This window comes from Hyposmocoma kahamanoa, unplaced genomic scaffold (genome assembly GCF_003589595.1).
Source record: "Hyposmocoma kahamanoa isolate Upper Pololo Valley unplaced genomic scaffold, ASM358959v1 67, whole genome shotgun sequence".
In the NCBI taxonomy this organism is placed as follows: domain Eukaryota; kingdom Metazoa; phylum Arthropoda; class Insecta; order Lepidoptera; family Cosmopterigidae; genus Hyposmocoma; species Hyposmocoma kahamanoa.
The window spans coordinates 3,520,781-3,543,202 of NW_020653855.1; the positions used below are offsets into that span (position 1 = coordinate 3,520,781).

General features: G+C 36.6%; 1 protein-coding gene across 2 annotated transcripts in view; it reads left to right on the plus strand.

The window, feature by feature from the left end:
* Positions 1-22,422, plus strand: part of LOC113232191 — a 97,448-nt gene that overhangs the window by 67,170 nt on the left and 7,856 nt on the right. For both annotated transcript variants that reach the window (XM_026466835.1, XM_026466834.1), the window contains exons 4-17: positions 4,918-5,074; positions 8,683-8,878; positions 9,795-9,871; positions 10,877-11,075; positions 12,654-12,789; positions 13,505-13,622; positions 14,193-14,385; positions 15,571-15,730; positions 16,691-17,168; positions 18,451-18,613; positions 19,003-19,045; positions 19,595-19,711; positions 20,625-20,689; positions 20,840-20,902. In XM_026466835.1, coding sequence (XP_026322620.1) covers positions 4,918-5,074; positions 8,683-8,878; positions 9,795-9,871; positions 10,877-11,075; positions 12,654-12,789; positions 13,505-13,622; positions 14,193-14,385; positions 15,571-15,730; positions 16,691-17,168; positions 18,451-18,613; positions 19,003-19,045; positions 19,595-19,711; positions 20,625-20,689; positions 20,840-20,902 — 2,165 coding nt within the window. The remainder of the gene's footprint in view (positions 1-4,917; positions 5,075-8,682; positions 8,879-9,794; positions 9,872-10,876; positions 11,076-12,653; positions 12,790-13,504; positions 13,623-14,192; positions 14,386-15,570; positions 15,731-16,690; positions 17,169-18,450; positions 18,614-19,002; positions 19,046-19,594; positions 19,712-20,624; positions 20,690-20,839; positions 20,903-22,422) is intronic.

Here is a 22,422-nt window from a genome sequence, read left to right on the forward strand (position 1 = left end):
GTGGTTTTTGTATTAGACCCGTCGTCCATTTATTTGTAAGTCAATGAGATATTCAGTCCGATTACATACTAATTAGTCATTAGAGTTTCTTTTAAATATGATTTTATTCCCAGACTTAGACAGGCCGCTATTATAATTAGAAAACACCTAATTAATTTATTTTATTCGAACTTGTAATTAAGACATTTGAAGACACTAACGAATTGTTTTAATTATGATTTTCCTATTGTTTTTTTTATTGAAAACCTCGTAACTACGTCTTTGCACGAGATCCCTTTTCAATCAATATAAAGGCAAATATATCAAAGCAATCAATATAATTTGAAGACCTTCTTTTAGATATAAAATAAAGGTAATCATAGATTAGCTACATCTTCACGTCGTCACTCCCACAAGGCCTAAAAACTAAGGCATTTAACCAGTGCGTTCTTCCAGTTATGTCCTACGCAGCCGAAACGAGAATATTACACTTTGAATCATAATTGTGTGGAATCAAGACTCATGTTGTCTTTCCATACATCTTTATCTAACACATACTCTTCAATTTTGTAATATAACTTTTCATTTGCAATGCTTTTAATGTTTTTAAACTTAAATCTTCAATGGTATTCTAGTTACTGAATTAATAAAACATTACATTTTAATAATAAAATTATTGATAACAGATTCGCGTTATAATTTTCGTTATATTGCCGCTCTGACAACGTAACGTAATAATATTACGAGAAAGTGATGGGTAACCCTACCACTTCACTCACACGTTAATTAGCACGTTTGCAGATAGCGCCTTGCTGTCTGTAGTAGTAGTAGGTAAATAACTTTCGACCTTTGTATGGAATGTCCGGGGTGTGTCTAAGGTTGATATTTCGGGCTCTTCATGCCATATCATCCCAAGCCATGGTCAAGGTCTGCTACGGGATCAGTAGAGAGCCCAAGACGTAGATTCGTTTGTAAAAAAACAAATGCACGCCATTTAGATCCGAAAACATAATTTCATTTCTCACAGGATTGTTACCACTGTTATTCGCTACAAGAAAACTGCAGCTGAACTATTTTAACCGGCTTCAAAAAAGGTATTCGATGATTCTTTTTTGTTGTAAAGAGGGTACCTCAGTATTGGTTCCAATTGTTTCTTATAGAAGAAAATATTCCAATATTGTAAGGGTGGCAAACTAGGGAAAGCATCCGGTTTCCCGCATTTTTCAGCAACCAATTTCAATCAATCTCCTCAAATAGATGTAATTCTACGAGATTTCGAGATATTTTTTGTTAAAAAGTACAATTATTCAAGCGCAATATCGGACAATCAAGCTTAAAATATAATTTAAACACAATTTAGTTATAAAATAAAGGTCTTCTTGTTTGAACTACAAAATAGATTGTCTTTCATGTGCGAAATTTTATTTGAAATTTACCATGAAGCTTTTCGAATCAAAATTTGCACGTCGAAGAAGGTTCAGGCAACCCTTGGAAAACTTGTTAAGTCCCCAACCTGCACTGGGCCCGCATGTCGGACTATGGCCTAAAAACCTTCGCCTGAGAAGAGATCCTTTGCCCATCAATGGGACGTATAATTCTCTTTTATGATAACAAGTCACAAAACTAACTAGTGCTAAGCGACGCACTTATCCATACCAGTTGCAGTGTCATTCAGAGCTTTAAATCGCAAAGATTAGTACGACAGGGCGCGATTAGCGCGAGAGCGACATAAAGTGAAAGATACTGCTGTATCGCATAGAGATCTCGCACATTATGCCGCACTCGCGCGAAATGTCATTGTATTTGTTTGAAAACTATTCTGCCATATCATTACTGTGACAACTGCGCTCCGCTTGGCCAGCCCGAGTTCGAAACAATTGACGGGTCTCGTCAATTGTTTCACTTCAAATTGACCAGTTGACCTTGAGCTTTGTTATAATGGACGAAAATTGTAAAATTACATATTTCACATTTAATTAACGATGAAATTTGATTTCGTTCGTTTTGTAATTGGATGTTGTGCTGTTTTTCCCCACACCGCCGCATGGCAGCACGCCATTGTTAGAGATTATTATCTTTATTACAATAAATACAGAATATTTTTGGAATATGCAGAGACGTACACACAGGTCAGTTGTTTGCGCTGTCTATATTTCAGTGCGAACTAGAGTTAATATTTATAAGTGATGTATCACTGATGAGTTAGGTACCAGGAATGTATGGCCCTTATTTCGTCTCTGTTTCTGGTTATATACTAGATGCCTACTAATAATGCGCCTGTCACCCTGTGATATAAGCTGACAAGTCCCATGTGCCTGTAATTTCACTAACACCCTTATCCTTCAAGAATGGAGAGTTGGAGACCCGTGCCCAGCGGTGGGGATTGATGACAATCTACTAAAAGCTCTTTATCAAGCCAAATTCTGTTTAAAACTTTATTGGCCCTCCAGCGAAACACGTTGTTCTTTTGTTAATATTTAATCGATACGTAGTAACGTACTCGATTTATTAGAAAACATTTCCGATTCACGCACGTATGCTTCGTAACAGATCATTAAGTAACAGATATTATCATAGGCAATACTCTGTAATAGGTATTGTAACGAGATATAATAAAAAACCTATTATGCTCGTTGCAAAAAAATCTTCCTATGCAATTTACTTTTTAATTAAGATGGAATTTGTTGATTGTTTCAAACTATTACGATTTAAGGAATGTTGAATGAAATAATATAAATTAAAATAGAGAGATGCCGAGGAAATATTCATTAATTAGACTTATTCAAGATAATTGGTTGGCTATTAACACATACATTTATACTGATATTTGTGTAATGTTGAAATTTAAACGAATGAAAGTACATTTTTGTTATGAATTATTGCCTATTTGTTTGACTGAGAGCTTGTAAACGTGATCCGTCAGCAAATTATAAAAACATTTAGTACTGCCGTCTGTTAATTAAAACGTGGCTAAGTGGCAAAATATTTTTTTGAGATATTATAAAAAAACCATAACCCAGTTTTAGAATATTGAAAATGTTTAATGATATTTCAGCTACGCATCGTTAGAGTAAGTTCCTATAAGTCGAACACATTAACTAATTTTAACGGTTTTTAAACGAGAATTTTGTGCTCTATTTTTTTGCTATTTTAAACGGATTTTGACCATTTGCCACTTCGCCGCGTTTTAGTTACTGGACGGCAGAATAATAGTGGTTGCTACTTTTACCACTGTGTCCTAAAGTTTTAATGAAAAGTAAAAAAAAAAACACATACAATTTATTGCAGACAATTTATAGTCCATTTCGTTAATACACTTAGACACATTTATCTTATTCTATTGTTAGTACAAAAATTATGGTTAAAAATAAAATTAATGAAAGGTCAGATTGTATGGTTTCATACATTCTTCGATGTCACTCTGCGCACGCGGCGATCTACTTTAGCCACGTGCCGCACTTTAACTTAAATACGTGATTCACACTTTATTTTACGTAGTACATTACCAACTGTCCACCGATACACTACATCTAGGAAATATTTGCCACCATAACATCTGTATTTTACGTATACCAATACACTTGTACCATTTTCTTTGCAAGTGTTTCTCTGTGTACTACCCACTCCAATCCATGGAGTAAGGTGGTGTATGGGCATACACAGATACTACATGATACTTCCTTAGATCACCGAGCTCCCAGAACGTGATGTTCAGTTAACCTAGCAAGCAGATTAAATGGTTCGCATATAACTGGAAGATACAGTGCATCTTTCTGTAAGTTATCGTACAATTAACCGGTTATTTTCCAGAATTTTCTGTTCTAAAACGAATTTTCTTACCAAGTAGTACACTAACTGGCAAACAATTGGGCGGTCTATATTTTTTTTAATATGATACTAAGAGACGGGACGAGAAATTCGTGTATCTGGTGGTAAGCGACATGCCTGTCCATAACAGTTGCAATGTCACTCAGAGCTTTAAATCACAAAGATCTGAGGAACATTACCACTGCACCCGTCAACCCTGAGAGATAAGTAGACAAGTCCCATGTGCCTGTAATTTCATCAGTACCCTTACCCTTCAAAACGGAAACGCAGTAACGCTCACATTACCCCTTGGCGGCAGAAATAGGTCAAGTGGCAGTACTTTCCTGGAGGAACTGTATTGAAATTTCTACTGCCAATAAATAATGGTTATTTTTCAATTTGGTACCTACAACAATTATAGATCAAATCGAATTAAGCAAATGTCATTGTATGCTTGCGTTTCTATTGTAATTCTCCAAGCTTAGACCTGAGTTTATAACAAATTAAAGGGGTAAGTTCAAATAAAATAAAAATTATATTTTTTTTCTAAAAAAAGAACCAAACTCAAAAGTTTGCGGAATTACATCTATTTGCCATGATTTATTGAAATCACTTAATGGAAAGTATATGAAATCCAGGAAACTGGTTGCATCCCTTATTTTACTACCCTTGGGAGTGGAATATTTTCTTCAAATTTGAATGGGACCCTGAGGTTAAGATACTTCCTCTCTAATAAAAAAAAATATCGAAATCGATTCACAATTTTCGGTGTTATCGCGTAACATATATACACAAAAAATATATCCTCATCTTCGTCCTTTTTTTGCTGTCGTTGGTTAATAATAATGAAATGGAAAACAAGAAAATAAACAAATATTCAGTGTGTAATGAGTTTATGACCTATACATACAAATATATATTGTGTATGTGTGAGTGTATGATATTTCTGATGAAAACTGGTTATCGTCATCCACAAAAATTTGATCTACTATGGTAGTTCTCTCATCCCACGTTGTTTTCTGAATTGAGTTCAAATTGGAATCAAAACCAAGTCTTACTCATGTATCGCTCAGAGTGCCATACAGCTGGAGCTTAGAGACCAACGTTCTTAATAAGTATTTCCACTTCCAGCTGCGCTATCCCCAGAAAGTATACCCAACATCCGGCCTGCGCCACCTTCCGTGGACGGCTCAGAAGCGGGGGACGACGCTCCGCTGCAGTGCATCCGCTTCGCATCGTTCCAACAGCAGTTGTGGCACGCGCTGTACGACTGCAACCTGAAACCTATGTAAGTAGCAGTTATTACGTTATTGTTATTTTTCTCGTATGCTTACAACACTAGTTTTAGAGTGAAGAGAATAGAATAGAAATAATTTATTTCGTATGAAAGCACAGTACACACATTAGAGTACTAAAAAATGCATAACAGTTAGCGACTATAACATTAGATTTGAAGATTTAAATAATTAATGTAACGAATAATAACTAACAAGACTGGCAGCGCGTGCGCTGTGCTGTCACGGAGTCCGTCATCCACTCAGCATATTGTCGTCTCACTAAAGGTGCTACGACGCTGTTTTTCAGTAGATCCGGTTACAGAAATACACGTGGTGCGGAACATAGGAGATGTATAACTACATTACGTTGCCATAAGCACTATTTCAAAACAAACCAATTTAGAGCATTGGTGACGTATTTGTTAGATCTTTTAACTGAGTGAGTGAATAGTTTCATAAGTTGTTCACAGATCGCTGAGGGCGAACAATGCTATTTAAATCCAAAAGATCTGTAACATTAAAGAAATTCGTAAAATCTGCCGATTGTTTCAGTAGCTCAGTTGGTTAAAAGCGATGGTCGGTATGGCAATAGACTCTGATTCTAGTGCAGCCAGATCAAAGGACTTTTTATTTATTTATATTTGGGCTCTTTATTTATTGTATATAACAGCTCAAATAATTATGTGGTTTTGCAGCGGAAGGTCCAAAAAAAAAATCAATTTTATTAAATAAAGTATAATTAAAATTACAAGACAATAAAAATATGAGACTCGACCGATGGTAAGTACAAGAATGAATTTGATGAATTTTAAAATAGCCACGATGAGGTGATTGATGTTATCAGCCGGTCACGTTATGCGGTAGCGGCGTCTCGTGCAATGGGTCGTTGTACATACTGAATCGGGGCGGTGCTTACTCGACGTATTACTTGTATTAGGTTTGCGTTACACCTCCAACCCCAGTATAGCGACTATTGAAGACCTTTGTCGTAAATTGAGCTGGAAGTTGTGTCGTCTGCGATCTTGTTAAACTTGGAATAGCATAGACTCCTGGAAGTTGGGGACGAACCTCTTGTGAATCATCTTCTTTGATTTTAGTCTTGCTCGTATACTTTCGATACAACATGACGCCGGTCAGTACACATGCACCGAATAGTAATGCATACATTGAAATAGTTCTATGATACAGGCTGTAGTCGGTGGCGGCAAGCGGCTTCAGCGGAGACTGCAGTGCAATCTTAGAGTTGGTTGCGTATAGATTATCTAAATTTATAGAATTTAGCATGAAGGGTGGTGTTATAGGTGAAATGATGCTGGATTTCTCCGGTAGGTCCAGAATCTTCAAGGCTTGTCCTTTTATTCGACATTTAGTATTGGAGATTAGGAACTCTGGTGTTTCGACGTAGCATCTGGGTGGAATCATGATGAGGATAAATGCACCTTGGTTGGTTTCGGGAAGCTGACTGTGCTTGTGCTTGTCGTCGAGCTCCTCGAAGGCTGGATTTTCTAGTAAAATGGCGATTGGGCTACATGCAGGACTTCTTTGTTGAGTGGCAATCAAGTGATGAATGCAGTCTGAGGTCGTCTGGCTCCGCAGGTTGCACATCTCCTTACATAGATACCCTTTGCTCGTCTTCGAGCATTCTGTCTACATACACTACATATTCAAGTACATAGGTACTTGAAATCTTTCGGAGGGATAGCGAGGAATGGGGACAACGGAATAAGGATCTCATGATTCTTATTGGGTATAATAGATAATTTGTAAAGATTATAAGTTTGGGATAATATAATAGGAAACTTATATACTATTACTATACTATTTCCTACGTAATAAGAACCTAGCTTAATTATATCATAATATTCTCTAATTTCTAAATCTATTATACTGCCTTCGCCTTACAACGCCTTGACTTTGCTGTTTAGATCTCGAATTGAATCTGGGCTAATAATGGAACGATGCATGGTTGAACTTCGAATAAAGGCCAAGATATTTTGTAATTTTGTTATATTATCTCTATGATGAGAAATGCTTGTGCTAAATGAGCGTACTTTACTAAATCATATTCATTGGTAGCTACACTATTTCTTATTTTATTCATGATCAATTCTATCTTATGTTGATTAGAGACTATACTATCGATAATTTTTGAATATTGAGATGACCATTCTTTAGATAAACTTACACGACTATTTAATTTATATATAATAGAATTTTCTTCTGTAGATCTCTAATGACTTTGTCATAGTGTAACGCGTCCGTATAATCGAAGTTGCCTGTTATACTTTTCGCTACAGACCCTAAACCGTCGATAAGTCTTCTTCTAACGCGATTGTTTTTAAAGTTTAATTATTTGGATAAAGTTTTTAGTTTACTTTTCAAATAGTTAACATGGGGTTCGAACAGTGAAGATGTACTATTACTAAGGTCAGCACGTATATTAAATAGTTGATTATTTAAGGTATTAATTTTACTCTGTAGACCTTGGAAATTGACATATTGAAAACCGAATGGTAGCTGGATATAATATTAGTGGGGCCTAATTTAAAAGGTAATACACCGGGTCCATCATCCAGATTCTCAAGTCTTATTTCCTGCGTTAGAGATGGTTGCAGGAAAAGATGTAGGGCCAAGAGGATCCTGCAACAATTAGGCGCTATTAGGTATCCGTTTTAGTCGAGATTTAGCGACAAGGTCACGTTTCTTCCTAGTGCATATATGAATAGGAAGATCCGCCATAACAACATCCTTAGTATAGCGAGGAGAAAATTTTTGACTGGACGCAAGTGGGTTCTGTACAAAAAGCTGTTGCTCGGGGGAATACTCATTTTCACGACCCTTATTTCGATTATCTTTTAATTCCTTACGACATGAAGTACCAGATTCGTGAATTAAGTTATATACTTTACACATCTTATCTCGGTGATTAGTTATATTCTGTTGTAATCAAGCGAGTCGATTAAATTGAAACTCAACTAGAAATCATCTAGTTCAGAAAGCAATAAACATTTGAAATAACATCATTAAATTTGAAAAAAACTCTATTTTTTAACAAATATTTAGTTGTAAATAGTATAGGTCCGCTGGTTCGTTCCGTGGCTTAGTTGGTATAGCGTCTGGCACGGTATGCTAGAAGACGTCGGTTCGAATTCGGCCGGATCAAAGGATTTTTTTCTGAGTGTTCGATCTTTGTATTATTAATTATAACAAACTAGTGGGGCAATTTCACAAAAAATAATTGAATATCAATTCAATAAAAATTTAAACTTTAGATGTAAATTGTTCTTGCCGCGATTTCGGGCGTTAATGGGTTTCAACTCAATATAAACTCGCCGTTAACAAAGCACCGGGTTGAAACCCGATCACTTGGTCGTCTCTGGCCACAGCGCATGCCCCTAACGCACCCCGATCCGGCACCAATTCGGTTGGTTCGCGTGCAACAATCCGTGCGTTTTACCAGACAAAATGGCGGAAGATAGAACATAAGGCTGCATGTGTCATAATAGAAATAAATATTGCATACGCTCGACGCAAGATGAATTGAAAATTGAAGACGCAGGATTGACATGAAAGCGTACTGGTGTGGAATTAACAAAAACACTGCTTAACTTATTTTCAGGTCCACGCCCTCGTACGTAGTAGGAGCAGATAAAGGGTTCAACTACTCACAGATAGACGAGGCGTTCGTCTGTCAAAAGAAAAACCACTTTCAGGTCACATGCCAGATACAAATGCAGGGTGAAGCGCACTATGTGAAGACACCAGATGGTTTTAAGAAGATCAACAACTTCTGCTTGCACTTTTATGGTGTTAAGGTAAGAACGAACTCAAAGGTTGAGCAATTATAAATGTGGGTACTAGATGAAAGTTAATTCCCGGTAAGGTTGCTAACAAATTGACTGCATGTTTGCAGTTCATACCTGAAGTCGAAATCAACTTCATGCTGATGAGACCTCGACTACTTGAAGTTGATAACCTCCTTTAGTACGCATTTACTGCATGCAACTGAAACCGACTCGACTGCATTCGGTTAATGCGTGAAGTTGCTATCAACTTTATGGTCTATGGTCTAACGTCGTGGTCTCGACTACATGAAGTTGATTAAGACCAGCCGTGGTAGCGTAAAGGGTTGACCTACCGTCTCTCAAGCAGAGGATAGTGTGTTAAAATCGCCTCTCGGGAATCGTCATTAGGAAATCTGCACACATCTGCAAAGCAATTTAACTGCCTCCGTGGCCGAACGGTTACCATACCGGATTGCCACGCAGAGGTCCCCGGGTTCGATTCCCGGGCCGGGAGAAATATTTGTATGGCCTACATTTATTTCTCTCGTGAGTTTGGGTGTAATTTGTGGTTGTCTATGTGTGTGTCCATGGCACCCGCGACACAGGGTTTCCCTAGTGTGGGGCTATGTTGAGTGTGTGCGTTATTTATTATTATTATTATTATTATTATTATTATTATTATTATTATTTCCAAGTGATTGATTCAACACTTCATCACTGTTGTGCGGCAAAAACCAATGCCATTTGAAGTTGTACCGACTCATAAGTAGAAAATGTAGAACATCTTCGGAAACACCAAAATTAACAATGTCAGAACTCATTGAAACCACAGTCTAAATTTACTGTTAAGATTAGTTTGAGAAATAATACGAGTTTAAAGGACATATAAGAGAGATAGAACAGCCATTTAATATCCATGTATTTAAAATAAATATTTCATGTACAGGCTGAAGACCCAAGTCAAGAAGTCAGAATAGAACAAAGTCAATCGGACAGAACAAAGAAACCATTTCATCCGGTGCCGTAAGTATTACTGAAAATATTATTTATGTTTGTAGGTTTCAGAGACTTAGGAACACTTTTTAGCAAATATCTTATATCAATATTGAAGTTCCACGTAGTTGTTGAATTCAAGAGTCTTAGGCTTCACAGATTTATACTTTTTTGTAAATGAAAAATAATTTCCTCAATAAAGTTGTAATCCAAATCAATCCGACAATAAATTATTAAACGCTAAAGGAACAGAGATTAAATGTCATGCATCTTAGGACTCATGGTCTCCTTTAAGTTTAACTAATTAAAATTATAATGCACAAATGTGGTTAGAGAGTTATGTAACAAGTTGTATGTGCAAATATTATTATTCCTTACAGGTGTAACAGTACGAGATTTTTCTTATTATCTCGATATTTCAGAACAGTTACACACTCTGTGGTCACGGGTTGATTAGTCTTGATAAGAAACCTGTAACTGGTGATAATAATTTAGTAAAAAAAAACCACTGGAAAAGCGTGACAGTCCCAACAGGGTCCTAAAACCATTGTTGAATTGAATAAAATTTGCCATTAATCAATTAACATATAAATTTGAATAAGCCGCGTAAATAAGTCTGCAGTCTGCGAGCATGTCATGGGTAAACATGCACACTCAATTAAGTTCGACAAACCCGTGGTCCTTGCAAAAATCTACACGGGTTGCTGCGAGAGGCCATTGAAATAAAAAGAAAACTAATTTCAACAGGGAAGATGGTTTCTTCGTACCACTGGTTTTTGATTCAGTATTTCCTTTGATAAAAAATCCCAAGCAGACAAAATTGCAACATTAATTAATATACTTTTATAACAGTAGTGAAAAATAGGGTGGTTTTAATATTGGACTTAACTGCTTGATGACTTCATCATCTCTGTCATCCGTAACAATGCGACCAGTAAAGGCCCCGAAACGTTGGTTTGTTTGAAAAAAAATATACACGTTTTAGATCCGAAAAAAATAGTTTCATTTCCTAAATTAATTTAAACTATTCTTCAGTGTGGAGCTCCGGCGAGAAGGTGCAAAAATAACAGTGGGAAGGCTCCACTTCGCCGAAACGACGAACAACAACATGCGCAAGAAGGGTCGACCAAATCCTGACCAAAGGCACTTCCAGTTGGTCGTAGCTTTAAGAGCTCATGCCGCACATGGAGACTTTATCATCGCTGCTCATGCTAGTGACAGAATTATCGTTAGGGTAAGTCTACTTTCTAACTAAACCTTCATGACAAACATTTTAAGACTCGAGAGAACTTTAATTTCTCGCGTTTCCTCATGTAAGGACCAGCGCAAACTTGCGTACGGCAAGGCAGTGGACAGGAAATTTTTCACAAGACAAGAAATAAGGTATACATTTCAAGACTCTGAGACGCTATGCTTAGAGGTCGTTCTCAGAGCATTGCAATTCATATCTTATTTCAATTGTACGAGTAATAGCCTGAAAAATTTATAATCCTCTGCATTCCCATCCGCTGTTTTCGGTGGATAGATATAGGATTATTTTTGGTTATAGTTTAGGATAAGGCTGCTAACAGATTGACTGCATGTTTTCAGTTAATGCGTGCGGTCGTAATCAACTTCATGCAGATGAGGTGTCGGCTGCATGAAGTGGATTACGACTTCCCGCATTAACTGCAAACATGCAGTCAATCTGATAACAGCCTAATCTGAATGTGCAATCAGATATGAATATCCAATCCAAAAAATATTTATTGCTATTTAGATTTTGACCTGTTTTGAGTCGTGGTGTATTACCATCCTTCAAGAACTGAAATCCAAAAACAAGTTTCCTTATAACCTATCTTAAGGATTTTTTGTAAGACTTCTTGAATTCAGCAAAGTCAATGACAACAGAAAAGGGTCAGAAGAAATTCGACTGTCATTGAGGAACCTATGTCCATAATAAGATTAACGGTTGAAAAATTTTTTTATGATACTAGGTGCGAGATGACAGGACGAACAAGTCATGTGTCTGGTGGTAAGCGACATGCCTATCTATAGCAGTTGCATTGCAATTCAGAGCTTTAAGGACCGTATTCCAGAACTCTATCTCAATGCTCAAGTCAGGACTTGAGCAGACTTGAGTATGATTTCAAGCACTGGAAATACGACCCTAATGGCAAGGACTTGAGTATGATTTTCAGTGCTTTAAATCATACTCAAGTCCTGACTTGAGCATTGAGTAGAGTTCTGCAATACGACCCTAAATGCTAAAGATCTGAAAGGCATTGTCACTCTGAGACATAAGTTGACAAGTCTCATGTGCCTATTTTTTTGTCTAGTACATGTTTAACTGATGATGGTGATGTAAATGGAGCAAGAATTAGCTATTCTAAAATAATAAAAGACATCCGTCATCTCCACTTATCATTGAGAGACATATGTTTACTATAAACTGTTCATAACAACGAACAGATCACAAACTTTAGAAATTCGATGTTTTATTATCATAATATCAATTAAATCGTTGGAACAATTGGTTAATAATTGATGAATCTGATCGTGTTATGAACATCACAAGTCAGAGTTCAAACGATCGCTCTTTAAACATTATTTTGAATACAATGCATTTCGCTCAAATTGATTGATTAAGTTCGTGATACAATCATCTTTGTAATTTTAGAATAATATGTTACTTTTATGATACAATTTTAAGTATTCAGTACAACTAGTTCGATAGTTTTAATGTTATATTCTTTTCAATGTAAAAAAAATAAATACCGAATAAAATGTAAAGTGTAATATGACACGTACTTTTGTTTTTCTTTGCAAACAGGCCTCTAACCCTGGGCAATTCGAGTCGGATTGTTCAGAAAACTGGTGGCAGCGCGGCGTTTCGGAGAACAGTGTCCATTATAACGGCCGAGTTGGGATAAATACGGACAGACCTGACGAATCCTGTGTTATCAATGGTAAGCTTTTATATTGTCTGTTTGAAAAACTTATCATGTACATACGGCAACACAGTACATTAAACTACAGAACAATAAATACTGTAGAAGTGCTTTGGGCGGCACGTGTGCCAACAATACGTGGAGTTCCGCAAGCTTGAGCTCAGTCCGCAATTTTCATTTTATATTTATAGTCGTGTCAATTATCACGCGCAAAATTTCACTACTTTGGAATGCAAAAATGGTAATCGCACTTGTAATATTATATATAAAGTAGTATTCCGTATCATAAGTCTTATTTTATTTAATTTTAATAAATTTTCACTTTTCTGTTTATCATAATAAATATAAAATTTATCATTTTTTGTCACAAGAAACGAAAGTGAACCGCAATATGGTCGCTTCTTTTTTGGAGAACTGTGTAAACATTTCGAATTCGTCATCGTTCAGCCATTAACCGCTAGATGGCAGCACATTGATTGAAATTTCAATATAAAATCAAAAAGTTGTAACTTTTAATAATAGTTATTGATGGTATTGAACTTTTGACAATATGGTACAGTTTAAATTAACGGTCTAGAATTTATTTCTTCTAAAATTTAAATCTACGACCAACCATTATCAAGATTTCATAAAGAATGTGTGAGTTTTGGCAACAGCGGTTCTGATAGTAATCGAGTTAAGGCTATTCATTGTTTTTTTTTCTTCCGTGCATTCAACCACATTTCTACCACAGGTAACCTCAAGGTGATGGGACACATAGTACACCCATCTGATGCACGCGCCAAACACAATATTGAAGAGTTGGACACTGCACAGCAATTAAAAAATGTGCAGAGCATACGGGTTGTCAAGTGAGTACAGAGGATTCTAAGAAAATCTTTAAATTAAAAGATCTCAAATATCAAACTACGCCTTCAATACTATAATATACTCTCTCTAAATATGACCTCAAATTTTAAATTGGTATGCTAAGTTGGTGAAGACCATTATAAATAAAAGATATATTTATGCCTAAAACATCTGCACCTCGACTGGGTACGTGCCATTTTGTTCTATACGATATGACGTCATCGGGAAGAATGAAACAATATAATAGTGTAGGCAATTTTTCTATAGAACAAACTACAATATAAGCCAAGCAGTACTGTGAGCATTACTGCGTTCTGGTTTGGAATGGTAAGGGTGCTGGTGACATTACAGACACATAGAACTTGTCAACTTATGTCTCAGGTTGACGGGCACAGTGAAGTGGCAGTGCCCCTAAGAAACTTGCGATTAAAAGCTCTGAGTGGCACTTCAACTGTTGTCGACGACGGTGACTAAGTGACGACGTCCCAAAGAAAAAGTCTCGCGATAGTTTTCTATATTTTCTATTAGATATTTGAATATCCATTGAGACGTCCTACCAACTCGTCTTCCAGATTCAACTACGATCCATCGTTCGCCGAGCACTCCGGACTATTAGGCTTTGATCCGACCAGCTCAACCCCGCAATCTGACACAGGAGTGATAGCTCAAGAAGTCAGAAGGGTGATACCTGAAGCTGTAAAAGAAGCTGGTGACGTCACGCTGCCGAACGGAGATACCATACAGAAGTTCCTGGTTGTTAACAAGGTATGTCCCAAACAATCGCACCACGGGATGAATTATTTTTGGACCTAATTTTGGTGCAAGTGTTGATTTTTGACCAGTAAGTGTAATTTGAAATTTACCACGAGCTTTTCGATGGAGGAAAACATCGTGTTGAAACCTGCACGTTGGAGAACGTTCACAACTCTCGAAAAACTTGTGATGTCCCCTACAGCGCGGCGGACTCTGGCCTAACATAAACCCTCGCCTGGAGGAGACCCTTGTCCAGCAGTGGGACGCATAAATGGGTTGATGATATATGAAAATTACTTGCGCTTACGTAACTTTTATTAATTTCAATACAATCGCATCGATTTTACTTGATTTTACCATCACTGGGTTTTGGGCTTGTATTGTTCATGTGCTACGAACTATTAGGAATATATTCTCGACACTGATAGACATGAAAAAGCCGTCTTGCACGGTTTTACTAGTTCGTCGGCCTTTCCAGTTCAGTGCGAACTAGGAACTGTCTACGTTGATAGTTCACCTGTCTTTTATTCAGTAGGAACTGTGTGAGCGGGACAATTAGCGATCTTTCACTGCTAAAATAGCAAGTTCGAGTGGAATGCACGACTGAACGTTGCCAGCTCGTTTTAAGTCTAATACGTATCTACATTATGTATTAAGCTTGTAAAAAAGTAAGTGCTCAAATTTTTGGTAGGTGTGGTAGGTATCTATAATATAAACTTACGTGTATATGAAATCGTTGTAAATATAGAGCTTTTAAACTCATCACCTTAACTAAAATATACGTTATTCCATTCTTGTTTTGTAAAAAAAGATATTTGGTTAGAATGACAGTCTTAAACAAAAATCAAATAGTACCGATTCCATACAAATTGTATTTTAATATATTTAGTACTGTGTACTTTTGATCTTACAATACTAGAAGTTCGTAGTAGAAGTTCATCTGAATAAAATAACTAATTCTTTATTCACATGAACTTGAACGTTCAATGTCCGAGCAAGGTCAAAAGAAACTAACGAACTAGGAAACTAGATGACCGACCTAGTTCAATTGACCGATTGAACTAACTAGAATCGATCCCTCTGAGGCCCGATCAGGAACAAATCTACTGGGTGTAGCAAATTAATTTATTTCCATTTTTTTTAAGTTATCAGCGGTGATGCTAGTTTTGTGGTAACTAATTAATAAACACCATCTAGGACCGAATCTTCATGGAGAATCTTGGCGCTGTGAAGGAATTGTGCAAAGTAACTGGCAATCTTGAGTCCCGAATTGACCAGTTGGAGCGCATCAATAAGAAATTGTGCAAAATGAGCATTCTGCAACGACGGGATAGTTCGCGGTCTAGTGTTAGCAATGGTATGTATTTTTCTGTACCAACCTTCACCTCCTGTCTTAACTTCCTACCTAGCTCTCCTCCATACTTGTACTCCTTGTTTTTACTCCGTATTGCAATGTGTCGAAACGAAATTGTGCTCTATGAGTTTTCTGTAATAACGACGATATTAATTAGTCAGTCAGTCATTCAGCAATTAACCGCTAGATGGCAGCACATTGATTGAAATTTCAATATAATATCAAATAATAATAAAAAATAACTTGCAATAATAGGTGATGGTATTACGTTACTATGGTATCAACCATGTACCGATTGAGCTACAGGTCAAGTTATCAAGTTGTCGAAATTCTTCTATGCGTTTTTGTTATAGATAATCTATAACAAAAACGTACTGGTTTTCAGCATTCGGCGCCGCTAGTGACATCTAGTGATAGATTTTAGAACCTTCTTATTACCTTCATTAAACTATATCACAATATTTAGCCATGTATTTCAATGATCATTTTAAATTTGCAAAAACAGCGAGCAGAAAATCTAAACGGTCATCTTTTTAATGATTGACCCTTTTTCTGTGAGCTACGCAAAAAATGTTTGATTTCTATAAATTAACTTTGATAGTGTCATGTTGGACTTCAAACAAAGACAAATGAGCAATAAAAATAAAACTTAGATACTTGCTTTTAAAACTAAGTAAATTTTGATTATGTTTGTACATTGATATTATGTTAATTACAACATAATTTAACCTGGAACGAAACGCCGAAAGAAACGCAAGCAAATAGGCTTCCGGCACTCGCCGGCCGCTGCCGCGGCACGCTCGCTTCGCTCGATCAACTAATATGGACGGAACAATTAACATATGATATAATATGTTATCAAACATAAAAAAATATCGTTTATTCAAAAAGTGCACATTTAAAATAGATCAATTATATCTTTGAGGATCCAATAATATTATCTCCAATATTTATTTTTTTCAGATTCCCGCTTTTCAGCAATTTCAGCTTCATCAAAATCCCTCTACAGCGACGGCAACATATCAATTGAGCAGATTCGCGATATAGCCAGAAATATCCGTAAACACGAATGCTGTTCAAAAATCAGCCATCATTCACCAAAATACACAAGAAAGTTATGCAAGAACTGCCAAACTACACGTTTGGGGAAACATTACAACAGCAACAAAATTTATAATAACAAAAATGACAAAACGGAAAAGTTGGACACATTTCCGACTTACACCGACGAAACCAAGAGCCAAGAAGATATTAACACGGTGTCAAAGAAAAACCAAGATTCGCATACGAATATTTGGTTCAGAGATGATTATAACTATGAACAAAAGTTAGCGTTCTGTTGTGGAAGGAGAGATCGGTACGGTGATGCAAGCAGCGAACTGATATCGAATAAGTTTTTGCAGATTGTCATAACTATTCTGATATTTATTATGGCTGTTTGGTAAGTTCATCATTTCATTTACCACCACAGTTACAGCTTTTTATTTTATTACTTATTTCTCCACAGATTTACAGTTTGTACTTATTTTAAAGACCATGCCAACCTGGGCATCAGTTTGTTAGCAAGACAACGCTCTTTTCAATTACATAACATGTATATCTATTCTAGTTAATTCTTCATTAATTAAGTTACATTAAATAGGTACTAGCCAATTTTCTAAACTAAAACTGTCTTTTCTAAATATACTACCTCTAATCATAATAAATGTAGGTACACTATAACATTTCATCAGTTAGCAACATATTTTAACCGACTTCAAAAAAGGAGAAGGTTCTCAATTGGACTGTTTTTTTGTCTTTATTTTACGCGATAGCTCGGCATTTGTGAACCGATTTTGGTGATTCATTTTTTGTTGGAAAGAGGGTACCTCAGCATTTGGTTTTTGAAGGGTAAGGAAGCTGGTAAAATTACAGGCACATGAGACTTGTCAACTTATGTCTCAGGGTGACGGCCGCAGTGTCAGTGCCCCTCAGATCTTTGTGATTTAAAGCTCTGAGTGGTACTGCCACTGTTATGGACAGGTGTGTAGCTTAATCGTCAGGCGCACTGTATCCGTCTCTATCAACAGCCAACCAAAACTGTTCGACAGAGGCAATGCCGGTCCACTCCCGGATGTTCCGCAGCTACGATTTCTTTCTACGCCCAGCGCGTCTCATTCCCTGCACTTTGCCCATTGTTATTAGCTGTAGCAGCGTGTATCTATTGTTCCTGATCACGTGACTAAGATATTCTATTTTGCGCCTTTTGATAGATGGCATCATTTTCCGGGACATCTGAACCAGCTGAAGCACGGTTTCGGTCGTGACACTCTGTGTCCAACCAATGTGCAACAAGAGACGGTAGCATCTCATCTCAAATGCCAAATGGTATTATATAAAAAAGAAAATAATGTTATAAATATGAAAGTAACTCTATCTGTTACATTTTCACGACGCCTAAACCGTTGAACCAATTTTGATAATTTTGGTATAGAGATAGATGGAACCTAGGAGAAGGACATAGGCTACTTTTTGTCACAAAAATAAATCTTACAGGGGGTGAAGTAGGGGGCGATAGTTTGTATGGAGAACCAATAAAACTATGAATATTACTACAGTAGGCTATTCGAAGTATTTATTCTACACAGACGAAGTTGCGGGCACCAACTTGTATTTATCACAAAAAACCTGCTTCTATGTGGTCTGATGTCATCCGAAAATAATAGTTGTTTTTTTTATTTCAGCCTCGTGGTAATGTCAGCTCTCTACTTCCGAGAGCATCAAGAGTTGTTGTCAATGAAAGAGATAAGGATGCACGAGAAATTTTCCAACTACCCGCATTATAACAAGTTCAATGTCAACGGTGCCACCGCTCACAGAGCGCCGCCCGATCAAAACCAAATACAGGTGGGCTCAAATAATTTTTTAACCGACTTATAAAAGAGGAGGTTCTCAATTACGATAGTATTTTTTGTATGTTACGCGATAATTTGTTAACCGAATTTGATGATTCTTTTTTGTTAGAAAGAGGGCATCTCAGCATTGGTATTATTTGAATATGAAAAAAATATTCCAACTCTAAGGGTGGCAAACTAAGGTATGAATCCGGTTTAGCGCACTTCCGGTAACCGATCTCAATAAAACTTTTAATTTTCACGATTGACTTTTGTAACATGACGACCACGGTGACTCGATAGTTTATACAGTGGACGCTGGATGAGGAGGTCCCGGGTTCGATTCGCGATAGGACCAACGTTTTTTGATCTGTAACTTACTTAAATACAACTTTGTTGCAGAATTTAAAACCTCAGCATGCGACTGTAAAGAAAACAGCAAAAGGTGAGTTATTGGGTCTTGAGGCACTGTAGTGACACTGCCAAACTTTGTGATTTTTTTTACATAAAATTAATTCAACAAAAACGTATTTAACAGAAAAATATTTCAAATTCACAACTTATAATAGCTACTAAAAAGTTCAAATTGGGATTATCAAAATGTTTGGTAAGCGACACTGTTAAGCGATATTAAAGCTTGAAGCACACAGAGACACCTATGGTCGTGCGCGTGTCGGGTCTGGCGCGGATCGGGGCGGGCGCGTATCCCGACCTAATCCACGCTCGACCTGCACCCGCTCTCCCCGTGTTTCACGCTTAAATGAGGCTATCAGGAACAAGTGGCGTAACCCACATTTAATGTTTTTTTCTACAATAAATAATACTTGAAATGATTTTAAAGTGTATAATTATTTATAGGATGCTATTTTCGTGTTTAAAAGATATTTAACTATTAATTTTTTCACATTTTGTCGCAGCTGGCTTCCGTGCACATTTTCGTGTTATGAATTTTAAAATTTATTTTTAAAATGCAATCTTTTTGTTTGTTGCATAGAGAAAGGACCGCATAAAACTACGCCAGAATACACAACTACATCCCCCACTGAAAACTCACCCCATACAATAGCTACTACCCTCCATGCATCCAGGAATTACGTAAAAAATGTGCTTCGTAAGTATGTTTTCGATCAAGTTTCGACTGCCTACCCTGCAAATGTCATTCATTTTACTTCGTTTTCAAAAAAGACAGACTATTAAAATTCTTCAACGATATCCACGACTTACATTGACCTAGGTCAATGACGAGATATGATGAGGATCTTGGAAAGTACATATCATGCAGCCCGACATGGGCGTAGGTACTGAAGCGGTGTCGAACTTTGGTTGGACAGTACGAATTTTTTTTTTTCTAAATATTTTTCCTCTGCGGGATATAATGATAATTCGAATTCGAAGGATCGAAGGAATTTTTTCTAAGTGTTTTTTCTGAGTGTACGATCTTTGTATTAATAATTATAACAAACTAGTGGAGTAATTTCACAAAAAATAATTGAATATCAATTCAATGAAAATTTAATTATAATGATAGTTGTCGAGAAATTTAAACTGAACAATTTTCATTTACATGTGACTACAGGACAAAAATTTTTTTTTTAACTTGGTGTAAATGGTATTTAGTGTTTGTTTCGAATAGATTAGACTTAAATAAGCATTTTTTGTTCTTATTAATTTTTCTGTGCGGGTGATAGTTTTCGTGAAAATTAATCTGAACATTTTTAATTTACCAAGGCTTACAAAAATTCGATCTTTTTTTAAGTTTGTGGAAATATCTTTTGATCAAATGTACCATTCCAGAGTCAAATTTAGGTGCACCACCTCCCAGTAGGTTAGGTATATGAAAAAGCCGCACGAGCCGTTCTCAGCTCCAAAACCTATATAATTCAATTTTTAACATGTTTTGGTCCAGTTTTCATGTGCCCCCTTTCCCACCGTCTGACCCAAACTTTACAAAAATTGAAACTTCTTTAATGAATAATTTTAATGATCGAAATTACAATGAAAATGATGATTTTTTTTATGCACAGATATGGAGCAAACATCAGCATCGCCGCGGCTCGAGAAACCAGTTTCTCTATCGCGAATTGCTGAGGTAAGTTAATATTATATTAATATATTAACATTAATATGCATTTGGATCCAGTGCCCATGAAGAGAACTCTGGACTCTGAATGCAATGACAATCAAGAGTCTGTCACCGTAATACCGTAGTTTAATATAGCCTATTTTTTTTTTGTTTTAGGTAATTGGCGGTGGGTGTACGTTCAATGTCAATACAGACAATGAGTTGGATGCTGAATGTCAGGTGAGTTAAAATTACTGTGCCGATTCGCATTCTTTCCAAATCCGAGACTATACGAATCTAGAAAACTCCAACCAGATCGGCTGTTGCTTGTGCACTAAGTCCTATTCCAATCCGACAAAATACGAACATTGCTCATGCATCTATGCTCCATAAAATGATCCCTGTGACATTTCGGACCGTGATTTCTCGGATTCGGAACTGGGGGTCTACTCTCGATCTCCGTCAGACGTCCGTCCGAAACAGTTACTGCCAAATAAGTAATACTCGACCAAATGAAAAGAAAGGTTTCAAGTATGAAGCTTCATTCGCATCACGCGTCTTTTCATTTGGTCAAGTATTGCTTATTTGGCAGTAATTGTTTCGGACGGATGTCGGATGAAGATCAACAGTAGACCCCCCTGGTACGAATCGGACGTAGTACGCACGCTGTAACACACACGCAATGTCATTGTGTTAATATTGTAAATCCCTTTACTCATAGTCAATTTATTATTTATTTATAATTCTTCAAGGGAATTACCTAATTCGAGCTCGAGCTTCTAGTGTCTTAACATGCAACTCTATAATATCTTGCACCTTTTAACTAACTATAGTTTATGCCATTTGACATGGCAATAGCGGTCATTGACCCAACATTCATCGACATCGACATTTCTCGGCGATCAATCGCTGATCCTCTGCAAATGTGTCGCAATGTTGACATCGCGTGATGATAGTAATAAAAGACAATGATATAAAAAAGAAATGATATTGAGGCATATCACACAAAGAGGCACAACTTACTCTTATAACTTTGCCCTTTATTTAAGTTAGTTTTGTCCTTTATATAAAAGTAATAATATTTTTCATCACACTTGCTCGTAAACATGACATGCGGGGAAAGTCGACCGTAATATCCTAAATTATACCCACGGGCTTTTTCATTACATTATAGCCCTATGGGCTTTTTATGTCAAGATTAAGTACGTGAACGACCCTTAATTTCGCATAAACTTGGAAGTATATAAAAAAGTAAACAGTTGCAATTAAAATTTTTTTTAATCATTTTTTTGTGTATTCATATTTTGTGGTACTTCTAGAATTTGGAAATTATTTATTTTTAATTGTTGTTTTATCGCATGCTGCTTAAAGGATATTAGAAGAATAGTGAAATTACTACAGTTTATACTGGTAAGGTTATTCAAAAAAGTACCTTTATAAATGTGTATAAATAGCATTTCTATATCGAAAACTCGAAAGACTCGAGTGCAATAATCAGCTCCTTAAGAAACTTGGCATATTTTCTTTATTTCCTGTTTGAGGGAACTAAAACAGCACAGCTAGGGTCCCATTCTCACAGCACGAAATCCGTAGGGATTACACTCGAAGGCCGTCAACGAAATGGCGGGCTCGTCCCAAACTCGCCATTTGACGTTGTTATACATTCTTAGTTCTAGCCCCGATCGAAACTCATTCTGTAGATCATTTATGGTGAAAAAACGGCCGTAACTACGGATTTTGTGACTTGAGAGCACACTGAA